This window comes from Anser anser (assembly GCF_964211835.1).
Source record: "Anser anser genome assembly, chromosome: 3".
NCBI classification, from domain to species: Eukaryota; Metazoa; Chordata; class Aves; order Anseriformes; family Anatidae; genus Anser; species Anser anser.
The window spans coordinates 57550014-57569842 of NC_139722.1; the positions used below are offsets into that span (position 1 = coordinate 57550014).

A 19829-nucleotide genomic window follows, 5' to 3' on the forward strand; every position below is an offset into this window, starting at 1 on the left:
CTTCTTTATGATGTCCTGGCTGTGTTCAAAATTAATGAGTAAGGGATGTGCATTTTGAAGCAATGGACTTTAATTGCCGTGGTCTGAGGCTCCATAAATGTGGAGAAAATGTTATGGCAAGGATTTCTGAAAGAATGTAGCACAATATGCTCTTTGGCTTTTCAAATAGATTAATCTATTTTTACTACATTATCTCTGACATCTGGTAGCTTGTAGCTTATGGTCTTTTAATGCAGGAAAAAATAATAGGAACTGATTAGGTCTGGAGTAATTGTTCTTCTATGAATCATAAGTTACGTGATTTCCATTTCTTTGTTGTACAGTCCATTAGACTCAAATGTTCAGTAGTAAATTCTGGTTTAAACTTTAATCTGGGGTACTGATTAAAAAAAAAAAAAGCTTTGAAGTTAACTTAAGGTGTGCATGTGTAGATGTCATCAAGGTGGCCTGAATGTATATTGGAGAGGGGAAGAGGATGAACCTTGTTGGCAGGACTGTCTGAAAGCAGTTGCTGTGGCATATCGTTAATTGCAGCCAGTGCCAAGCCGTTCTAAAATTCCCACCTCCTGGTTTACAAGTCTCGCAGCACTTCTGCAGTTTATCTGAGGAGCAGGAGGTCGATCCCATTTCTTCTCCCTGTATGCCTGTTTGAACTTGTGTATTGTTCCCAACAGTAAAACCTGTGTACAGAATGTCGGTTCCTCTTTTCTTTTCTCCTCTCCATTGTTCTTAAACTTTCTGATTTTTCACCATTTTAAAGAATTATTACAGAGTCTGGTTTTACTGTTTCTATGGGATGTTTTTGACGAGTCTCAGTCTTCCTATCTGTAACACACAGGAAGATGTTTTGGTGTAAAGTTGCTAAAGACTTGAATCCTTCCAGGGTTTTACAACTTGCTGCTGCTCTTTGGATTACCTGCTTTGTAGTATGCCTCTTCCTGTGCTGGAGAAACTGGCCTGCGTGCATTTATTGTATTTTGTCTTACCATATGCTAAATTGATACCACATGACAAGCATTGACTAGTTAAAGTTTTACTTTGCTTTGTCATTGTGTCAGTTGCATTTGGTTTTTGTAGGTGTTGTTGACATGGTGATTTATGAACTTCCTGTTTATAAATGTTATATACAGGGAACTCTACCTGGATATGAGGTACTGAGGGGAAGAAGAGCATCACGCCTGGCCGCTCACCTTGCCCATTTGAGTGCACATAATGGAGACCAAGGAAGAGAAGAAGGAACGAAGACAAGGCTATTTTGCTCGGTAAGGTTACGGGTTTTATTTCAGTGCAGATTAAAATATCGAACTCCCCACTCTACCTTTTTCACAAGGCTTTACAATTTTAAAATTATGCATAAAAATAAACTCCGAGCTGCGTTGTGTGTCCAAAGAGTGCTTTTCTTGGGCTGTCCCTAATGCTGGAGTGGTGATTTGTTCTCTTTGGGTAGAGAAGACAAACTTGAATTGTAATTGTTACTTATAACAGAAAACTGTCCCTGGGTACGCAGTTGCACAGTGCACAAAAATTGAGTTTCCAGCATTCCATTCTGGAGAGTGTTTGTAAAAATAAACAAATCTAAAACAAAAACGTCTAAACCTAAAGCTTATCTGACTCAAATAAAGCACAGATTAAGTAGTATTATCTTGTAGGATAAGGTGAGCTAAGAAAAGGTAGCTATATGCTGATGGGTTAAGCTGCCTGGACTTTATCATCTATATGAATACAAGCTACATTTTTTCAGTAATTCATTTTTTATCATTTGGAATTAATGATTTTTTTTAAAGAAATAAGTGACGTTGATTTCCTGATAACTTGTCTTTGATAGTTTAGTATGTCTGTAGTAATCTCTGATGTACAAGAAGAACCAAAGCTCATTTACTTTTGTAGGGATAGGAGGGGAGGAAAAAATCAGTATAAAAAACATCTTTGATTCGGAAGAACTTCCTGCACCACTGAAATGGAAAAGCCTGCACTCTTTCTACTCTGTACTAAATAACTGTTACTGAAACTGTGCTAAAACACCAGCCTAAGCGCATTACAGACACCTAGAGACATGTCTGTCACACCACCTTGAAGAAGCAGTGTGGGGAAAAGTTGCAGCACTGGTTAAATTGCTCTTCATGTGGCATGTAACGATAACTAAAGACTTGAGAAGGTTTTGCGGTGAAGGATGTCTGTTAAGGTCAGGTAACTTGCTTTTCATTTGGAGAAATGCAATTATGTCGATGTTGTCAGAAAGGAATGTTGTGATTTATGATTCTGAGAAGTGGAAATAAACAGTGGCAGCTGTAGGCAGAAGATGTATCAAATAGGGGAAAACATATCTGAAGAGATTTCATAAAGGAAAAAGTAACTTGTTAAGGAAGACGTGATCTTCAAGAGGTGTCTGAGTAAGGTGTTGTAGCATTGAAGAGAATGTTCTGCATCCTTTCTGAATGCTATCTGCTAAACAAGTTGCAGCTGCCATGAGAAGCTTTCAGCAAAGTCCTCCTTGACATTTTATTTAATTTGTTTTGCAACTTTTCTGTGGCACCTGTGGCTATTCTCTTCTAAATGTTCACGGGGGCAGCATTTCCTAAATGGGCACAGGACATTAAGTAAGGGTCAAAAAGACCTGACATCAGTTGCGAGTTCTAGCATTTACCTGCTGTGTAGCACTGCGGAGGTCATCTATCTTTTTCCCTCCTGGCTTGCATCCTTTTCCTCTATGTGGGTCTTAGGCCCTTAAATGAAAGTTCCACTCTAAGCAAACCCATGTATGGTTTCTACACGAATGCTATCACAGACCCTCGAGTCATGTTTAATAGACACTGACATAGGTCAGAAGGTGTTGAGCCCAGCTTACATTCACATGCATCGTCTGGGTGAGCAGTCAGGGACAGAAGCAGAACAGAATTTACATGTCCACAGTTTTAGTCTAGCGTGTTTCCTCTAGCAAGCAGCTGTCACAACATCTTGCAGATAAATGCTTTACATGATGGCCCATAGAAGTGTCACAGGAGTACCTGAACAGTTAGCTGGTTTGTATTGCCCTTAGTGCAAAGGCAGTTCTAACAAGGCCAGTAACTGTTGTTTTGTTTGTTTGGTTGGTTTTGTTTGTTTGATTTTTAAAGCGCTAGTTTTGACTTAAGTTGGAAACTTTTGTCTACATTAGGTGCCCAATATTGGCACACCTAGATAATTTACTCAGGCGTGTACTTTGATGTTGCTGTCAATTTTGGTTTAGTATCATAGACTGCAGACACCTGCTCTGTCCTTGTATTTGAGCACCTAAGTTTAATAGTTTTGGCCCTAGGTTCAGATTGGTTTGTGTTCTGCTTGAAGTATCCTGTTTTTCCTGCTAACTTGAGCTCATGCTTATTAGGCCAAGAGCAACTTCAGATGATACCCCAACACATGCATCCCTCTGCTTCTATTACTACTACTTCCATTACTGTTTTTTTTTCCCCTTGCCTCTTTTGTCCTGTGGGCCTAGGGTAATAATAGTATTTGCAGAAAGTAATATATGTACAGTAAACATTCTTATGGGGCAAGGACTGCCCTCCCCCCATTTATTGTAAACTTGTTATTTCTGCATGAGATCAAATATCCAAGGGAGAAGACTACTACTTGCCAAAGCAGAGAATGGAAAACGCGTTAGACCCTTTGCCATGGAAAAGAAAAACTGTGCTCCATCTCGGGAGGGTGGGAGAAAGGGCTCTGCTCTACCATGGGCTGAGGAGAAGGGTTCTGCTTAGAAAGGAAAAAACTTATATATGCAGTGCTGCTGAAATAAAATGTTTCACAGCAGGCTTGTGGGCTATATGCATGAAAATATATGGATTTAAACAGAAAACTCCCCTCGCTAATATGAGGGGAAAGGTTGTTACGGCATTAACGAGGACAAAAGCATTAGCTAAAAGGGGAAATGTTTGCATCTTATGGAATTTTACTTTAAACCAGTATCAGTCTTAAATGCCTGCTACCTGAAACCTGAATTCTGTGTTGGCAGCGTGTGGGCACGAGCAGCAGAACAAGCACTGGCCTCGCGGTCCTGCCAGCACCCCAAAGGGTCTGACTTCCCATCAGGAGGCAGCTTCTCATCTACACACTGGTGTAGTCCTGGCCCCTCCTGGAAGGCTTTTGAACAGGGCAGTGCTCAGTATCTTGATGGGTTACACTAATGTTTGCTGGAAGTGTTCAGCTTGAGGACTCCGAAATCCTTGTGCCCAAATCCTTGGTCAGTGTGCTGGCAAACCAGCTCCTGCATTGCCAGGGGGGTGCGAGGTTAACAAGAACTGTCTGCATCTCTCTCTCCGCCAGATCAGTGTTTCAAGTAAGCTGGTTGCAACATAAATCCTTTAAAATATTTAAACTTCCTCTATTGAAGAGATGTACCCAGCCATTGTATCTTTGTTCTGCAGATCTTCATGCTCTTCAGTGCTTCAGGTTTTCCCTGCTGACAAACTGCACTTTTAAGAGGTTCCTAGCCCTTCTCATGGGAAGTGAAGCTAATACAGAGCTCTCCCCATCCATTTCTTCTGCTTACCAAGTGCTCCTTTTACCCAGCATGTGTTGTGGTAAAGGACTTGGTTGTCAAGAGCTGTAACAAGTAACTTTTCAAGTGAAATAGAAATCGCGAGGAAACTTCTCAAAGATCAATTTAGATTCCTTATGCAGATAAGATGTTACAGCTCGTGGGAGTTTAACAGGCAAGAAGTAGAAGAGTAACATGCAAGCATAGATTTCTCTTAAGCGATAGGTCCTTATTTAACACTGCTACTCCTACTTAAAGACTACCCAGCATAGTTAAGTTTTCTTGCCTTTTTTTTTAAGCTCATTTCCAGGCTTTTCTGTTTACTTCTGTGCCGTTAGCTCCCAAACGGACCAATGTCACTCCAGCTCTTGAACAGAGCTCTGTCTCCTCTTGCCCTGAAGGCTCTCCTGGTATTCAGGCAGTCAGAAAATAAATGATACAGTATAATATAGATGTACAATGGTACATCTGTGTGTATTGGGTCTGTACTCTACTGTTGCTTGCCTGTGACATTTGGTTCTTTTTACTGTGGTTATGTGCTCTTGAGTCCTGATATAATGTGCAGTTTTCCTCTGTGCTGTGCTTCCCTTGCCTTTCCTCTGCTCTTGCAGAATGGAAAACCTCTCAGTTTTCCTCTGCCTGCTGCATATGATCAAGTTCAGAGTTATTTCACTCATCTATGGTATTTGCATGTGATACAAATGCATAAACTTCAGATAATCCAAATTTTGTTGTGCTGAGGTGCAGTCTGAAAGCGGGAAATCAACAAAGTAGCTGTTACAGTAACAGGACTATCCTCTCATGCCCTCTTGAAGGGATTATTTCTATTAGTATGAACAAAGAGCAGATACCCCCCACCCCGGCTAACTTGGTATCCCTTAGTATATTCATTATCATTGTTGCTTATAGAAACCTAGTTCCATTTCTGTCAGGAATAGTTTTTAAGACAATTATATAATGAATAGCTATTACAAATTTCACTAAATTACACAAAGAAATTATTGAAATGAATGACACATGTCGCATGAAGAGAATTGAGTATAAGTTGATAAACTGGAAGACTGAATGCACAGCTCGAAGCTGCTGGAGTTGCTTTGCTTGCAAAGTTCTGTGTTACTGGATATATTTGGACAAGAAGTTCTAGGAGATGGCAAATCACAAGGGAAGAGTTTGAGCAGCGCTCTGAACAAGTGACAAAATAGGCTTTTTTCGTTTTAAGTTTTCTGTATTTCTTAGCTCTCTTTGCTGTGAGCTAGCATTTTCCATGCCTTGCATGATCTGTCATTGCTATGTGAAGAAGCTTTCAACTATTTCCTTAGCAGAGAACAACAAATACATCCTTTATTTGAAAACAAAACAAAACAAAAAGTTGGTTTTCAACAAGTAGAACAAGTTGCTTACATTAATCTTATTAATAGTTATGTCTCCAATCTGTAATGACCTTAATCTGAAGAATGCTTTATAGAGATGTACCTTAAGACTGATATTTACTTTGAATGATTTTCTTTTTATATAGTTTCCAAGGGACCTATGAATTTTATTTCCCAGTTTCTTGGTCACTAATGAGAGTTTTCTGAAGTCAAAGATGAAGCACTTCTATTGGGGAAAATATTCTCATGGGGAATTGGGTGCCTTTGTGTTTATTGAGTTTACAGTTGTCTTGTTAGCATCATTCTTCTGAAAAAAACCCTCTGCAAATGTCTGGGCCATGCTCCAAAGCCCATCTGAGTAGGCAGAGGCTCCATTTAGCTCCAGATTGCTAATACTCAGTCAGAGTCTGAAGCCAGTTGTACAGCCTGATATTCACCTCATGTTGCCTTATGATGTGAATATTTAAGGAAAGAAATGAAATTCACAACTTGTTTTAATTTTATTTAGATTCTTGGCTTAGATAGCTGAATTTGCCTTCATGCAGATTGAGATTTGCACATTAAAACCAAGGCTTACAAGGATTATATATGTGAGTGTTGAGTACAGTTATTGTTTACTTGTTACTGGGTTCTAATTTGCAGCTTTTCTCTTAGCTATTTTTAATAGCTAAAAGGAAATAATACTGGAACACTGTGTATGATTTACTGTAACGTTAGCTGTTTACAGCCTAACTTTAGCTTAACATATAAACATCTGCAGTTGGTTGCAGTAGGAATCAGCAGTACGTAGCTGCTGAGCTCTCAACAGCTGGAGTCTGTGAAGAGGAGTGGGCGAAGGAGCCGCCTGCAGCCGCCTTACTGCTGCACTCCTTCCCCGCCACTGACACGCGGCTGCTGCTGGAGGCAGGGTGCTGGCTCGCACGGACCCTGGCTCTGGGGCAGCACAGTCACTCCTTGGGTCAGTTTGCTGCATGGTACAAACCAATAAGGCTATAAGGGGACCCATGTGGAATCTTTCTGGGTTTATTCTCTTTTGCTGCCTTGTTCAGTACTTGTATACTTCACATTTTTCATTCCTGTGGCTATTAAGACATAGGAGAATGGTGAAGTGAGAAGAATGTGATGAGCACAGAGGGAATGTGTGGAATGAGAGGATATCAGTGGTGGCTAGGAAGGAGGGAAACCCAGATAAGTAATAAACACACAAACGTACTTTCCTGAGAGCATCTCCTATATGTGAGACTTGATCATAAATCTTTATTTCGGGTGCTTTTCTTGTTGGCCAGGCTCATTACATCCACACGGCAGTCTTCAGATGTTGAGTGCTCCTCAGATTAGTTTTGCCAGCAGTCATCTCCTCGCAATTGTTCTTGCTTTGCTGAGCCAAAGTGTTGGTGTTTATTCAGGTTTCCTGTAGCACCCATGATTTATTTTTTGCTTTTAGAAGGAAAAGTTTCCACGCATTGTTTTTAAAACAAACCATCGTGGAGGTTTATCTTGGGTGTGAAGAATATTCAAGCCAAGATCCTGGAGATGCATAATTTTTTTTTAAATGACTCGAGGAAATAATACTTCATTTCAGCTCATCTGTGTAATGGAAGTTTCTTAGCTCTCCTTCCAGATGTATAAACATTACCTCATAATGCTGTTATTGAAACTAAAAGTGGTATTGCAGTTTATTCCCATTGTTTTGACCAATAATATATATGCCTGAGGCATTTTATTTTCTAAGAAAAGGCTGAAGATATCAGTCTGTCAGATTTATAGGTGCAAGCATATTATTTGCTCTGTTATTTAGGTGTGTATGCGCAGGATTGATTTGATATGTTGGCTGCTGAGAAAAGCCATAAAAATGACTTTCTGAAGCATGCAGTATTGCTATTTGGCTTCCACTTACTTAAAGTGGAGGGGTTTCAATGTTTTTAGCAGACTTTCTGCCTGCTGCTGTGTAGGTTAGTATTTCAGCTGTCTTCTGCAACTGCTTAGTTTTCAGACATTAAAGATTATCTAGAATTTCACAGACAGCAGCATGGGAAGATTTTGAATAGGGCTTTTTTGGGAGGTTGGTGAGATCCCTTCGATGCTGGAAAGACACTTGCTGTACGTTGCTCATGTACTTACTGTTGTGTATATATAAAAATGAAAGCAATAGATGTAAAACCTGAAAAAGGAGGGCTGGGGGAAAATCGAACCTGCTTTTTCTGAAGTGTGTTGTAGATTTGATATTTGCAGAAGAATGTCAGATAGCTGCTTAGCTTGGGAACTGTTTCCTCATCTCACATTGCTGTTTTTTTGTTTTTTTGGTTTTTTTTAGCAGTCTCGTAATCCTGTGATGCAAGATGAGAGCGGAAGAGCAGCCTGAATTATCACCCTCTACTTAGCCCGTGAATTATTCTCAATTTCAGTGCTCCCTCTGGGAAATACAAACAAGACAGCTGCTTGTGTAGTGCTAGTTCTGGGCAATGCTTTTGTCCTCAAGCGTAGTGGAGTCATCTATGGTCGAAGGAGAATGCTGTTACTGGGTAACAGTTCAGTGAAAGTATCGAATAGGGCCCCGAGACGGGGTTTTTTGAAATTTTCCAATACTAGAAATGCTATTTATGGAGATTCAGAGCTTGCATAAGACTGGTTACATGGTTAATCTCCTCACCCGTTCTTTTCTTTCCCTCTGCATGTGATTTGACTCGGTAACAGTGTGGGTTCTGTATAAAGGGGTGTGGTAGTGTGTTTTTTTTGTTGGTTCTTTTTTTTAAGAGAAGAAAGGGAGAGTTCCATTATGCTCTTGATTTCCTTGAGGGCCATATCACAGAATATGCAGAGAAAAGAGATCCAGTTTATTTAATCTTAAAGCATGCTGTCTTGTAGCAGCAATTTCAGAATCTTCACTAATTAACTTGCAAGATCGGTGCCCAGCTGGTTTGTTAGGCAGAAAGTGTATGGTGACCTTGTATTTGCTTTTCCCAAAGGGACCTTTGGGTGTCTCTTATCAGCCTTTAAAAAGAAACTGTAAGAAAAGAAACCGATTTAGCCTCCTCTTTTATAGAATATAAATAGTTACATGATAGACCTTTTGATGTAGGAGTCTGTGCGGTGTCGATAAGACTTGCTGTTCACGTAGTCAAATGTATTTTGTCTTCCTCTCCTCCTCTCCCCACGCTGCCTGCAGCCAGGTCTGCTTCAGGCGCAGCCTGCAACTTGCCTCTTTGCTCTCAGAGAGATTAAAAGACGTTGCATCTTAAAGGCTATAAAAACGTGGGAGCTTCAAAAGATGGCCTTCTGGATAGGTGAGATTTAGTTTTTTTTACCATAGTCCGTAGGGAACTGACGCAGTTACCTTTATGGACGGTGCTGTGTTGCTGTAGTGCCCATGAGTCAGCCTCCCAGCAGTGTTTTCTCTTCTGCTCTTAGGACCTACTGTGTACAGTTCTCCCTGTTCCCAGCGACTAAGCCTGCTTAAAGCTGGTGGAAATCTAGCCCTAATGCCTGGCAGATCTGTGCCTCATGCTGATGCTGAGCGCAAGCAGCTACCAGAAGAGGCGGTCCCACACAGGCTTCTCTTTTGCCAGGTCTCCTATGGGCAGCAGTGCTGCTGGCTGGGAGCTGCTGGGAGCAGGGGCCCCTTCCAGGAGCAGCCACACTGGTGCCCACATCTAAGGAGATACCTGGCAGGGCTGATTTCTGTGGTGGTGCTGTTGATCATCCCTTGTTTGTGCTCCAGGAAATCCTGGCTGCCCTACCACTTTGTGACAGCAGCCCCGCTGAGCTCTCACGTGCCTTGTGCCTCGTGGCTGGTGGGGCACAGAATATTTTGAGAAGGAGCAGAGTCAGCGTCTGGAGGTATGTCACAATTTGCTTGGGAGAAACCCTGGTTTGATAAGGCACTAAGCATCCACCTTCAGGAAAATTTGCGGGCGCTTCTGGCCCGCAGATGAAGTCTGCTCCTGTGACTGAGGGCTCCTGCCCTTTTGTTTCTGGCGTGTGCCATGTTACATCCAATTGCTGGCTTGGCGGGTGAGAGGGTCCGCTTCTGATAATGATGCTGCACGTCTGAAGTGAAAGATGGTGTACCGAGGGAATGATGCCTGCAGCAGTGTGCTTTTGGATAGAGGCAGGTTTTTTTTTTTTCCTCTCTGTCCCGGAGTTTGGAAAGGATTATATAACCAGCTAGGGCAAGTCTGTAGGTAAGAGATGGGGACGTGGGATGGCTATATGCTTTCACTTTATTTGCAGAACTCAGTGCGCATCCTGCAGCTTCTGCCGCATGCCTGTGGGCATCAGGCTCCCCACTCTTGTCTCCCCCAGGAAATTCAGCTTTTTTTTTTTGCTCTTCTATGGGGCTTTGGAGGAATTGGAGCAGCGTAGGAGCCTGTGCTGCAATTCTTCATGGCGTTAGGCTCTCTGTGGTGCAAGGCTGGTGTGTTCCCATGCCCTCAGCATTAACCCAGCCTCCAGACTGGGTTTGGGAGCAATTCCTCCAAGCCCTGTCTTGCTCCTGCCAATCTGGTTACAAGGAGTGGGTTCTAAGTGTGGGTTTGTGGTTTTTTTTTCTGTCTTACTCTGTAGTCTGGACAGGGACTGTTGCCTAGGATCAGCTGAAATTTGAGGACGTATGTTAACTGTGCTCTGAGTCTCCGATGCTCCACTGTTGAGGCCTGTGGGACTTTTCTTGTTGATTTGTGTGGGAGGAAATCCCAGGGAGAGCAGCAAAATTGGTTAGGAATTTGGGGGGTAGGAAGAGAATTGCCCTTCTGCTGGAAAACCTTTGTAATGCAAATGAGCCATAAATCAGGTAGCTGGCTCTGAGCCTCTTAATACACTGAGCATTTTCCTGTCAGGCAGCAGTCTCTTTGGCATGGAGAATGTGTCTTGTGTAGCACTTCATCTACTGGTAATAAATCCAGGCTTTTAACTCGTTTTTTTCTGGAGTGCCTGTTTTTAATTCAGTAGGCTTAGACTTAGCGTCTAGCCAATCGCATACACACTGAACTTAGCTTATATTTGATGTTTTTGACTTAACATCGCATTTCTACGTTGTCAGCTGCTGGATGCTTTGCTTTTGGTAATGCTTCTATAAATACATGGCTTTGAGGCGTTCATCACATGTTTAAATCAGATGATCTCTCAAAATCAAATCTTCTGAAGCCGAGGGTTTGTGCGTGTGCCACATGCCTGTGCTACAAGGACGGGGCTCCTCTTCCTGCCTGGAGCACAGCAGCTGCCCCTGCAGCAGCTCTGCTTGCCCCAGGCCGAGAACGGTCCTTGGTGTTGCAGAAGCCTCTCGTTGCCTTTTGGCGATCCCGAGTATTTCACGCTGCAGAAGACGACTCTGGTCCTGCCAACTGATGCCTTTGAGCCATGCTGTGCGTGTGGGGAGTTGTGCTGCTGGGTTTAACAGGACAGCGGGAGCTGCTTGTGGGAACAGAGCTGTGGCCAGGGCGGTGGATCATGTCCAGCCAGGGAGCTCCTGCTCCCAGCCTCTGAGAAGGGATGGGGCAAAGTGAGAGGGATAGTAAGGAGCACCTGCCTTACCTGGTTCCTGCCAGCCCAGCCTGCTGGGAGCCCGCTGTCCTTGAAGGCAGTGGGGGGTGAAGACAGCCGGCCTCTCGCTCCTGCGGGGGGGAGGCGGCCCGTGACACTGTGTCTTACCCACCCTGTGGCCTTGCTGCGGTGTGGGTGTGCGGGGCTGCTGCCGGGAGCTGGCCGCCTGTGCCCACACAGAGGAGCAGTCAAATTCAGGAGCACTTTAACCTTCCCTTTTCCCCAGGCTGTTACTCTGGTTCGGTGTCTGCCTCAAGTGTGGTGGGTGGCCCTTTGGACTCCTGGAGTCCGGAGAAGATGGAAGTGGAGCAGAACCTCTCATGTCCCCCTGTCACCCCTCTTTCCTTCGTGCTGACAGTGGTCAGGATCTGCTTTTTGCTGTTGTTTTCCCCCTGCGGTAAATCCAAACTATTTTTCATTTAAAAGTGAAAACAAATAATTTATTATTGTGATATAAGAACAGCAGAGAAATTGTAAATGCAATGGAGGACCTACCCCACTAGTATAATGCTTTGGCTACTGAATAGCATCAGACCATGCCAAATACTCCCTTCAGAGTAAGGGATATCCATACGAAAAGCTGCATTGACACACGCGTGCGGTGTAACTGCCCTGTGTAGGCAAGCCCTACCCTGTCCTGTCATCCTCGTACTTAGGGTTAGCGACCTTTTGATCCAGGTGGTGCCATGCTGTTTGGTATAGAAGCATTGATGCAAACGCTTCCTGGGGGGGATTACTGTTCTCACGTATGAAATACCCATTGTATGAAACAGTATCACGCATTATCCAAACACAAAAGCTGCAGCTTCTTCTTTTTCCCCCACCCATTATCAGCATTGCTGGGTGCTTCTCTGAACTTTAAGCCAAATAACAGGATCTTCCATACACGTGCACGTTTCTTCTCCTGCGCTGAGTGTCACTTAATTGGGACTCCTTTCAGAAGCCAATTAAACTGCTCAACCTGCTAAATAGCTTGTAGGTTGTTTGGGAGCAATGAATGCAAACGTAGAACTGAGACACACAGTGAGCTGGGGAGATGAGACACGTAGTGAGACGTGTTTTTAATAACCACTCTGAAATGCTTTAAATAGAAGCTTTTTCCACTTGTGTCACGGTGCTTCGTGCTGTAAATTTGTTCCTGAACAGATGAGTTTGCAACCTGCTTGTAAGCATGTGCACCATATCCCTTACGAGCCCCAGATGTGATTAACAATCCCAAAGAAATGCATGGTGGCAGCTGGATAATTCCAGTGCCACCTGGTGTCGTGGCGTTCTGGGGTCCTGGCGGTCATGCCATGCGCAGTGGTGCAACAATGCAGGTAGCCTTGACATTTGAACGGTAATTTTCAAAGTAACTTTTTAAATGAAAGCAAAAGCTAATGCAAAGATAAGTGACTTCAATCTCAGTCCTCTCCCTCCTTAGGACGTCCCTTTTAAGGGTTGTTTAAATGAAGAAATAACGAAAACTTCTGACTACCCTTTGGTTTCTGACTTTTTAGCTGTGGTTACTTTCTAATTCCCCTTACCTTGGTGGCAAAGTCAACCAGATGACTTCATTTATCAAGCTGAGTCGACTGACTCAACCATAGGATCTACTTTAAGAAGAAAACAGTGTTCTCTTCCCCACCGCTGTTGGGGAAGCAGTGTCACTGTTTCCCTGCTTTCTGCAGCAGGGAAACACTTCTCCCACTTCTCAACACTTCTCCTGGCTCTCACAACTCAAACCCTACTGAAACTTTCCCATCACCAAAGTGCCTTTTCTGGACAAGTGGGAAGAAGCTCCTGCAACTACTTCAGTGTTCCTGTCCAAAGGCTGGGTGGTCATTGCGTAGCCTGTGTGGTTTGGCTTTCTGGCATCCTCTTTTTGCTGATCTCAGCCTGATACTGCAAAGAACAAGCAGGGCTGTAGTTTGACGGGCCCCGCAGTCTGGGCAGAGCACCTTTGAACTGGCACTGCTGCTTGAAGGAGCAGTGGCAATGAATGTTCATGGTTGCTTTTTGTATCTGTTTATATCTTTAGCAAACACAGGATGCCTAAGCTATTTATTTTTAGCTGCTTTTCACTATGGCAGTATTACATGAAACAATTTATCTTGATGACCCCAATACTCGTTGTAGCTAAAATACTGAAATATCATTCCCTAGGTTTTTCTTTTGGAGGTGAGTCCCAGCTATGTTATTGCTGCACGAGTGTCGCATTAGGACTCTCTTTCCCCTGGATTTTGCTTTGACCATTGAATTTCATTTGCTATTTTATTGCTTCATTGTAAATGTTTATCGCTATTTTAGTCACTGAGCATTACATTTCCTTCTGACTTTTCAGTCAGTTTAATCAAAACTAAAACTAACTGTATTTTCAAGAAAATATGGCACTTATCTGAGAGAGTGGGTGAATAGTGATGACTGCATTGAGCAATACACATTCCTGTAGGTCTCCTAATATCCTGTAGGCTTCTCTCTCTTTTTTGGGAAGTTCTCAATTCTTGCACTTTATTTCCCTATTTAATCAATTAGTAATCTAAAAGATCCTTCCTTTTTGTCTCATGCAAGTTGAGTTTATTGAAGAGCCCCTAACCGAGGCAAAGAGAGAGGAGTTTATGAAACTTCTGGGGAGCAAATGTATTTCAGCGAGCCTGATTACCATGTGCTTGGTTTCTTCATCAAATAATCTTCGTAGTTCTGTACAGCGTGACTGTCCTGTGCAGAAGCCGTGCAGCCTCCCCGTACTGTCCTGCTCAGCCGTGTGAGTACAGCGGTGGTTTCTGCGGCTCCAACACGTGGGTGTCAGCGGGAGCAGTGCTTCGGCAAGGGGGGAGCGGATGGAGCTGCGTGCACCAGCCGGAGGGGACCAGTCAAGGCCATCCCTCCCCGGCAAGAGGCTCCAGTGGAGAAAAAGTGTTTCACTGAGCCAGTCTGGGAAGAATTCGTTGCATGTGTAGGAGAGGGTTTGGGATCATTGAGCACCATGAGCACATACAAGAAGTACCTGGCTTTGTTAGCAAAGGAGAAGAGGGGGAGCAGGATGGGATTGTGCTAGAAGTCAAGTTGATATTTGCGACAAGATAGATTTGTGGTGTGGATTTAATCGAACAAGGCTGTTCAATGAATTTAGGGCAAAGTTAAAGGAGTAACTCTTAAGGGAGAGATTTCTTCATTTTACACTCTGTCTAAAGCTCTTCTTCAAGAGCATGCAGTAACTGAGGCTATAAAAGAAGGAATTAAATAGATGTCTAAATCAGACTAAAACAGCTTTCCAAAATCCTTTCCCTATGGAAAGGTTTTCATTAAATTGTTGTCATGGTAATGGAGTGCTGAATACTGCATAACCTCTTTCACTAAGTAAACAGAAAAGATGGGGATACTTTATGCCTTGGAAAACAGAGTTTATTAAGCTGTGCAGGAGCACTCTATTCCTAAATTTAAGAAAACAGAACCTTTCGGAGAGCTCAAAACTCCCTTGAGTTTTACCCTGGGAAACTGTGAAAATCCCCCATCTAAAATTAACATAAGAGAGAGCTTAAGTAGATAATTTAAGATTCAGGAGAAGACTTGGGGAAAAAAATAATGTTTTCTCATTTAATCTAAGAACAGTTTTCTATCAGAAGGTAAAGCCTTTCTTGAATTCCAGAATAGCGTGGCTACGAATCTTTTCCTCCGCGTTACAGATGATGAAAGAAAGGTAAAGGGACTTGTTAACGTAAGTTAATGGCAATATCAGGAAGAAAATGGACATACCTGAACTGTCAGTACGGCACTTTACTCCTTGAAGCATAGTTCCTTTCTTGAGCCCTGCTGATGGCTGACCATGTGTAAAACCCAGAGCTGGTATTTGCTGTCAATTAGTAACGGGAGTTCCAATAAAGGTAGAATTTTCCAGCTTTGACCTGTGGTACCAATACCAGAGGTTTCTGTAGCTGCCGTGTGCATTGTCATTTGGAAGAACTGGCAGAGTATGACCAGAGCGTGGGCACTTCTCAGGTTATTGCAGCCGTGCATGTTGTCCTTGATAGCTTATTCAGAGTTACTTTTATCATAGGTTTTCCCCCTCCTGTTAATTATTGAAATTAATAAAAATATGTGCCTTCCTTTATTTTTACCCTACTAGTCTGTTTTAGTTGTAAACATGCAGCCTTGTGGCTTACTCATTTCCAAAACAGGATGCATACCAGCCTGAAACGGCGGCTGTTTGCTGGAGCGTGCTTTCTTGCAGGGTGGCCGCTATTTACCGAGATTTCTCACTGAGGGTGAACACTTCTCCATGCTGTTGTGAAGTGAAAGTAGCTGCACTGAGGAAGTCGGGAGAAGGCGTTATGGTCTGGCAAGCAGGCTGACTTCCTTTGGCTCTGCAAACAGTAATGATTTGCTTTGCCTGAGATCACTTATTCATCAGGCTACATCAGATTGGATCAGAGCACAGTCATGCTACAAGGTTTCTGTACGTAATTTTTTAACACAATGAATTTGATTTATTCAGCTGTTCTGGATGGGTGGAGAAAGGCATCTGGCATACAAAGAAATTAGCACATATTGAGTGAAGAGTTGTAAAATGTAGATGAAAATGGTTAATTCTGAAGGAAATAATTGTGGTGTATATGATTTTGTACATAGGGCAAATTTACAGGAATCTTGATGGGAACAAAAGGGATTAAGATAGTTGAAGTGCTTCACAATTTCTGTTAACCTTATTGCACGTATGCATAAATAATGAATTAAAAGAAACTCGTTTGTGGAGCATGATCTGTTTGTGCTCTGCAGGATGTTATGCTGACGGTATGCCAGATATCAAGGCATATTTTAGAGGGTGTATATTGGAGAACATTTTCCAAAGGGAAAACTGTGTCAGCTTCAAAATATAATGAAGATTTCTTCTCCCTTCCTCCTCCTCTTTTTTTTAATACTTCTTGGAGGGCCACTTTGTTAGATGCTTTTGTTTCTAAAAGGAGTTGCCTGTGCCCTGTGATTTTAATTAATCTAACACATCACAAAAAAACCAGCCTTGTCTTATTAACCTGGGAGGTTTTTAGAACAACCAGTGATGTGGACCTAGTGCTCTTTGTCTGTGATTACTTATTGAATATACACAAAATGAGTTCCAATTCAATTATTAGTTGGGCCTTTCAGTTGAATAAGTGTGAATTGAAACCAAATGCATTTTCTAGAAAAAAAAAGTTATTTTTAGATTTCTGTTTCTTTATTTTCTCAGTATCAGGGATGCATTGTTTTCTTGATTGCTTGTAGTCTCGTAGTGAAAGTTTTGCAGATCACATCACCTCTCCCACCTCTCCTTTGTCTGATCAGTTTGCTTTTTACACTAACGACCTATCTTGGTGATATGGGAAATTCCATACGTTTTATTCTAAAAATGCATATTTATTTGCTTTTTGTAGGCAATCAAATAGACTTTGATCTGGAAGATGAACTAGGTAATTTCTTAATGTTTCCTGGCTCTTTTCCCGTAAGTCAGTGCCCAGACTTTTTTTTTTTTAAATCAGTTGCAAATTAATTTAAGAAAGCACTGCTGACATTGTACTTTTACCTTTCTACTCTGAAATTATATGCCTTTCAGCTGGCTAGTCTTTATTAAATCATATGAGAATGGTCTTTGTGTTGCAAAATGCTTTTGTTCCATGTTCAGGCTAAAGAGTAGGTGCCAGAAATCTCTGCAGCCAGCTCCCAGTGTCCATTAAAAACTAGTTCCCCCTGATTTTCATGGGGTTTAGTAGTAAAGCTCCCATGCCATCCATTTTTCACGGTAATAGACTGAAAGCTTTTACTGGAAAACTGTATTTGGACAAATTTAGAAAATGGAGTATCAGTTGTTGCTCAGAAAATGCTTTGAGGAGCAGTAGAATGATGCCTCTGTGTAAATACAGAAGACGTGCTTTGCCTGTCAGAACCAATTAGCTTGAAAAACTCTATCTGTTGTCTAAATGAAATTGCAGATGTGTAAGACTCTTCATAAACAGGAGTGTTTTTGCAGATAAGCTGTCTCCAGCCCTCCCTTTTTCTCTCTCCCTCTTCCTTCCCCTAGCAACTTTCCTGGTGAAACACAGCATATTCCTCGACTGTGATACTGAAAAACAAACGTCATCTGCAGTAATACTTTGTCCGCTTACTGGAAAAGATGCACATAGTTTTATCTGAAAGGCTGTTTTAATTGCAAAGCCTGACATTGTTTTCTGAGGGGCTTTATTTATTTATTTATGTGGCCTTCAGCTCTGTTTTGGCTCTTGTAAGGTAGAAAATAGTTCGGTTGGAAGGGGCCTTCAGAGATCATCCACTCCGACTGCCCGACCTCTTCAGGGCTAGCCCAAAGGCAAAGCATGTTAATGAGAGCAGTATCCAAATCCCTCTTGAACACTGATGTCCAGCCTGACCCTCCCCTGGCACAGCTTTGTGCCGTTCCCTCATGCTCTCTCCATTTCACCACCTCAGGAGGTGCAGAAAGCAATGAGGTCATCTCTGAGCCTCCGGTTCTCCAAACGAGACAAACCCAGTGTCTTCAGCCTCTCCTCATAAGACACTGAGTTCTGGCTGCATTCAAGGAAATCCCGTTTACAACTGAACCAAAACCACTAGAAATCTTCCAAAGCAGTCAAAAAAGGAAATAGTTTGAAAAATGATGTTCCTAAATAGATTTTCCTTGACGGTTCTTGTCAGGGAGGGTAGGAAACAACAGAGAGCTGGGAGAAGAGCAGGTGAGACCCTCAGCCTCCAATTTGCTCAGGAGAGGAGGAGTTGAAAATCTTAGCATTAGCAGGAGCAGGACAAGCAGCTCGTGTGCCTTGCTGCGATGTGGACCTGGTGCTCCTTGCCTGTGGTCAATTATTGTGCAATACACAGAGTTCCCATTTGATTGTCTGTTGGGTATTTCAGTTGAGTCAGTGTTAAGCAGCCTTGCCGGGGTGTGTGTTTGGTGTGGGAGATGCTGAAGGGGTGCCCAAGGGGACGGAGTTTTGTTTAATATGCAGTAGCTCTCCTGGCATGCTGCTTACAGCCCAATCTCTGCAGCACGCTGCCAGTGCATGTTAATAATGAATTGCCTTGTGCACATACAGGACTTTGGTTTCCCTATACTAAGAGGGTGTACTTAAAGTCAAAAAATGCAGTGAATATGAGGCTGGTTTTATGGTTTTATTTTTGGTTCCTTGGGATATTATAGCTGAGGTCTTTGAAGAGTGAGTAAAGTGGGGGGTAATTTTGTCAGGCGTTAGAAACCTTTAAAAGCAGCATCTTGTCAGCACGGATCATAACCCCAGGAGAAGCTGCAGTGACTCCAGCTCCTGTGGTGAACATCAAGGATACTCAGTCCTCATCCAGTGTCTTTTCAAGGTCACCACTCTGGGAGTTGCCTTGGGTCATTGCCTTGAAACAGAGGAGTGGGCAGGAGGAGCAGGCTTGGCATTAGCTGAAAATCTGGTATACGTCTTGAAGACACGATAGGAGTTACGGGGCACCCCCTGCCCATCTGCAGCAGCAGTTGTGTGTGGGAGCTGCTGGAGGGTGCGTGGTATGCGCAGCATGGGGTCGGGCGAGATGGGGAGCACTCGTCGGCGATGTTACACGGGTCAGTTCAGGCTCGCTTCTGCTTTCCTCTTTTCTGTCACTAATGGACCCGTTCTACTTCAGCTCTTTGTTCTTAAAGTTGCCCAGGGCAACTTTGAAAACTCTGGTTCGTGTAAGTATGTTTTAAGAAAAGTACTGATGGGACCTGGTAGTATCATCAGGAGGACTATTGACCTCTAGAGAAGGTTTTGTCTCTTTTTTTTTTTTTTTTACTCCAGAAAAGAGTTATACCTTTCTATTGGCTGTTCTGCTTTGTTTTTGAGATACTACCTTCTACAAAGAAGATACTACAAAGAAGTCACCTAATGGGGTTTGTGATCAAAACAAATAAATTAGGAATCTGGAATGGAAGGCTCTGGTGCAGTGTAGATAGAAATGGAGCAGCCAGTGGGTGTTTACCAGTCCCAGCCTATTGAAGCAAATGGTTTGGATAGCCTGTGGTGCACGCGTGCAGGAAGGTCACTGTGTCACTGGAGTAAAAAGTCAGGGGCGGGTCTCATTTACAAGTCAGCAACCAAGTTCAGCCACAAGGTAAGGATATGTCATTTTAGTGGAGCAGGCTGCTCTGTAGAGACTTCTACCAGGGCTAATTATAGACATTGTATATTCAGTGTGACTGTAATGTTTTGCAGTTGTTAGAGCAGCCTTTGATCAGGTTTGTGCCTTATTAGTCAAAGATAAGCTTCCTTTGCATACCCAAATTTTGTCTAATCTAAACAAAACATTTCATCTGTTACATAGATGCATTCGCTTTTATCTTTTAGAAGTCTCTGTAGGCTGTTTTCATACGTAGTCAGGACCTGGTCTGTAAAACTTCACACATACACAACCTATTTTGC

At 42.8% G+C, this 19829-nt stretch overlaps 1 protein-coding gene across 8 annotated transcripts in view; it reads left to right on the forward strand.

Moving 5' to 3' along the window:
• The window catches only part of NCOA7 (nuclear receptor coactivator 7), a 94441-nt gene that overhangs the window by 20878 nt on the left and 53734 nt on the right, over positions 1-19829 (forward strand). For all 8 annotated transcript variants that reach the window (XM_083829001.1, XM_083829000.1, XM_083828999.1 and 5 more), the window contains one exon: positions 1131-1262. In XM_083829001.1, coding sequence (XP_083685127.1) covers positions 1213-1262 — 50 coding nt within the window. In that variant the 5' untranslated portion in view covers positions 1131-1212. The remainder of the gene's footprint in view (positions 1-1130; positions 1263-19829) is intronic.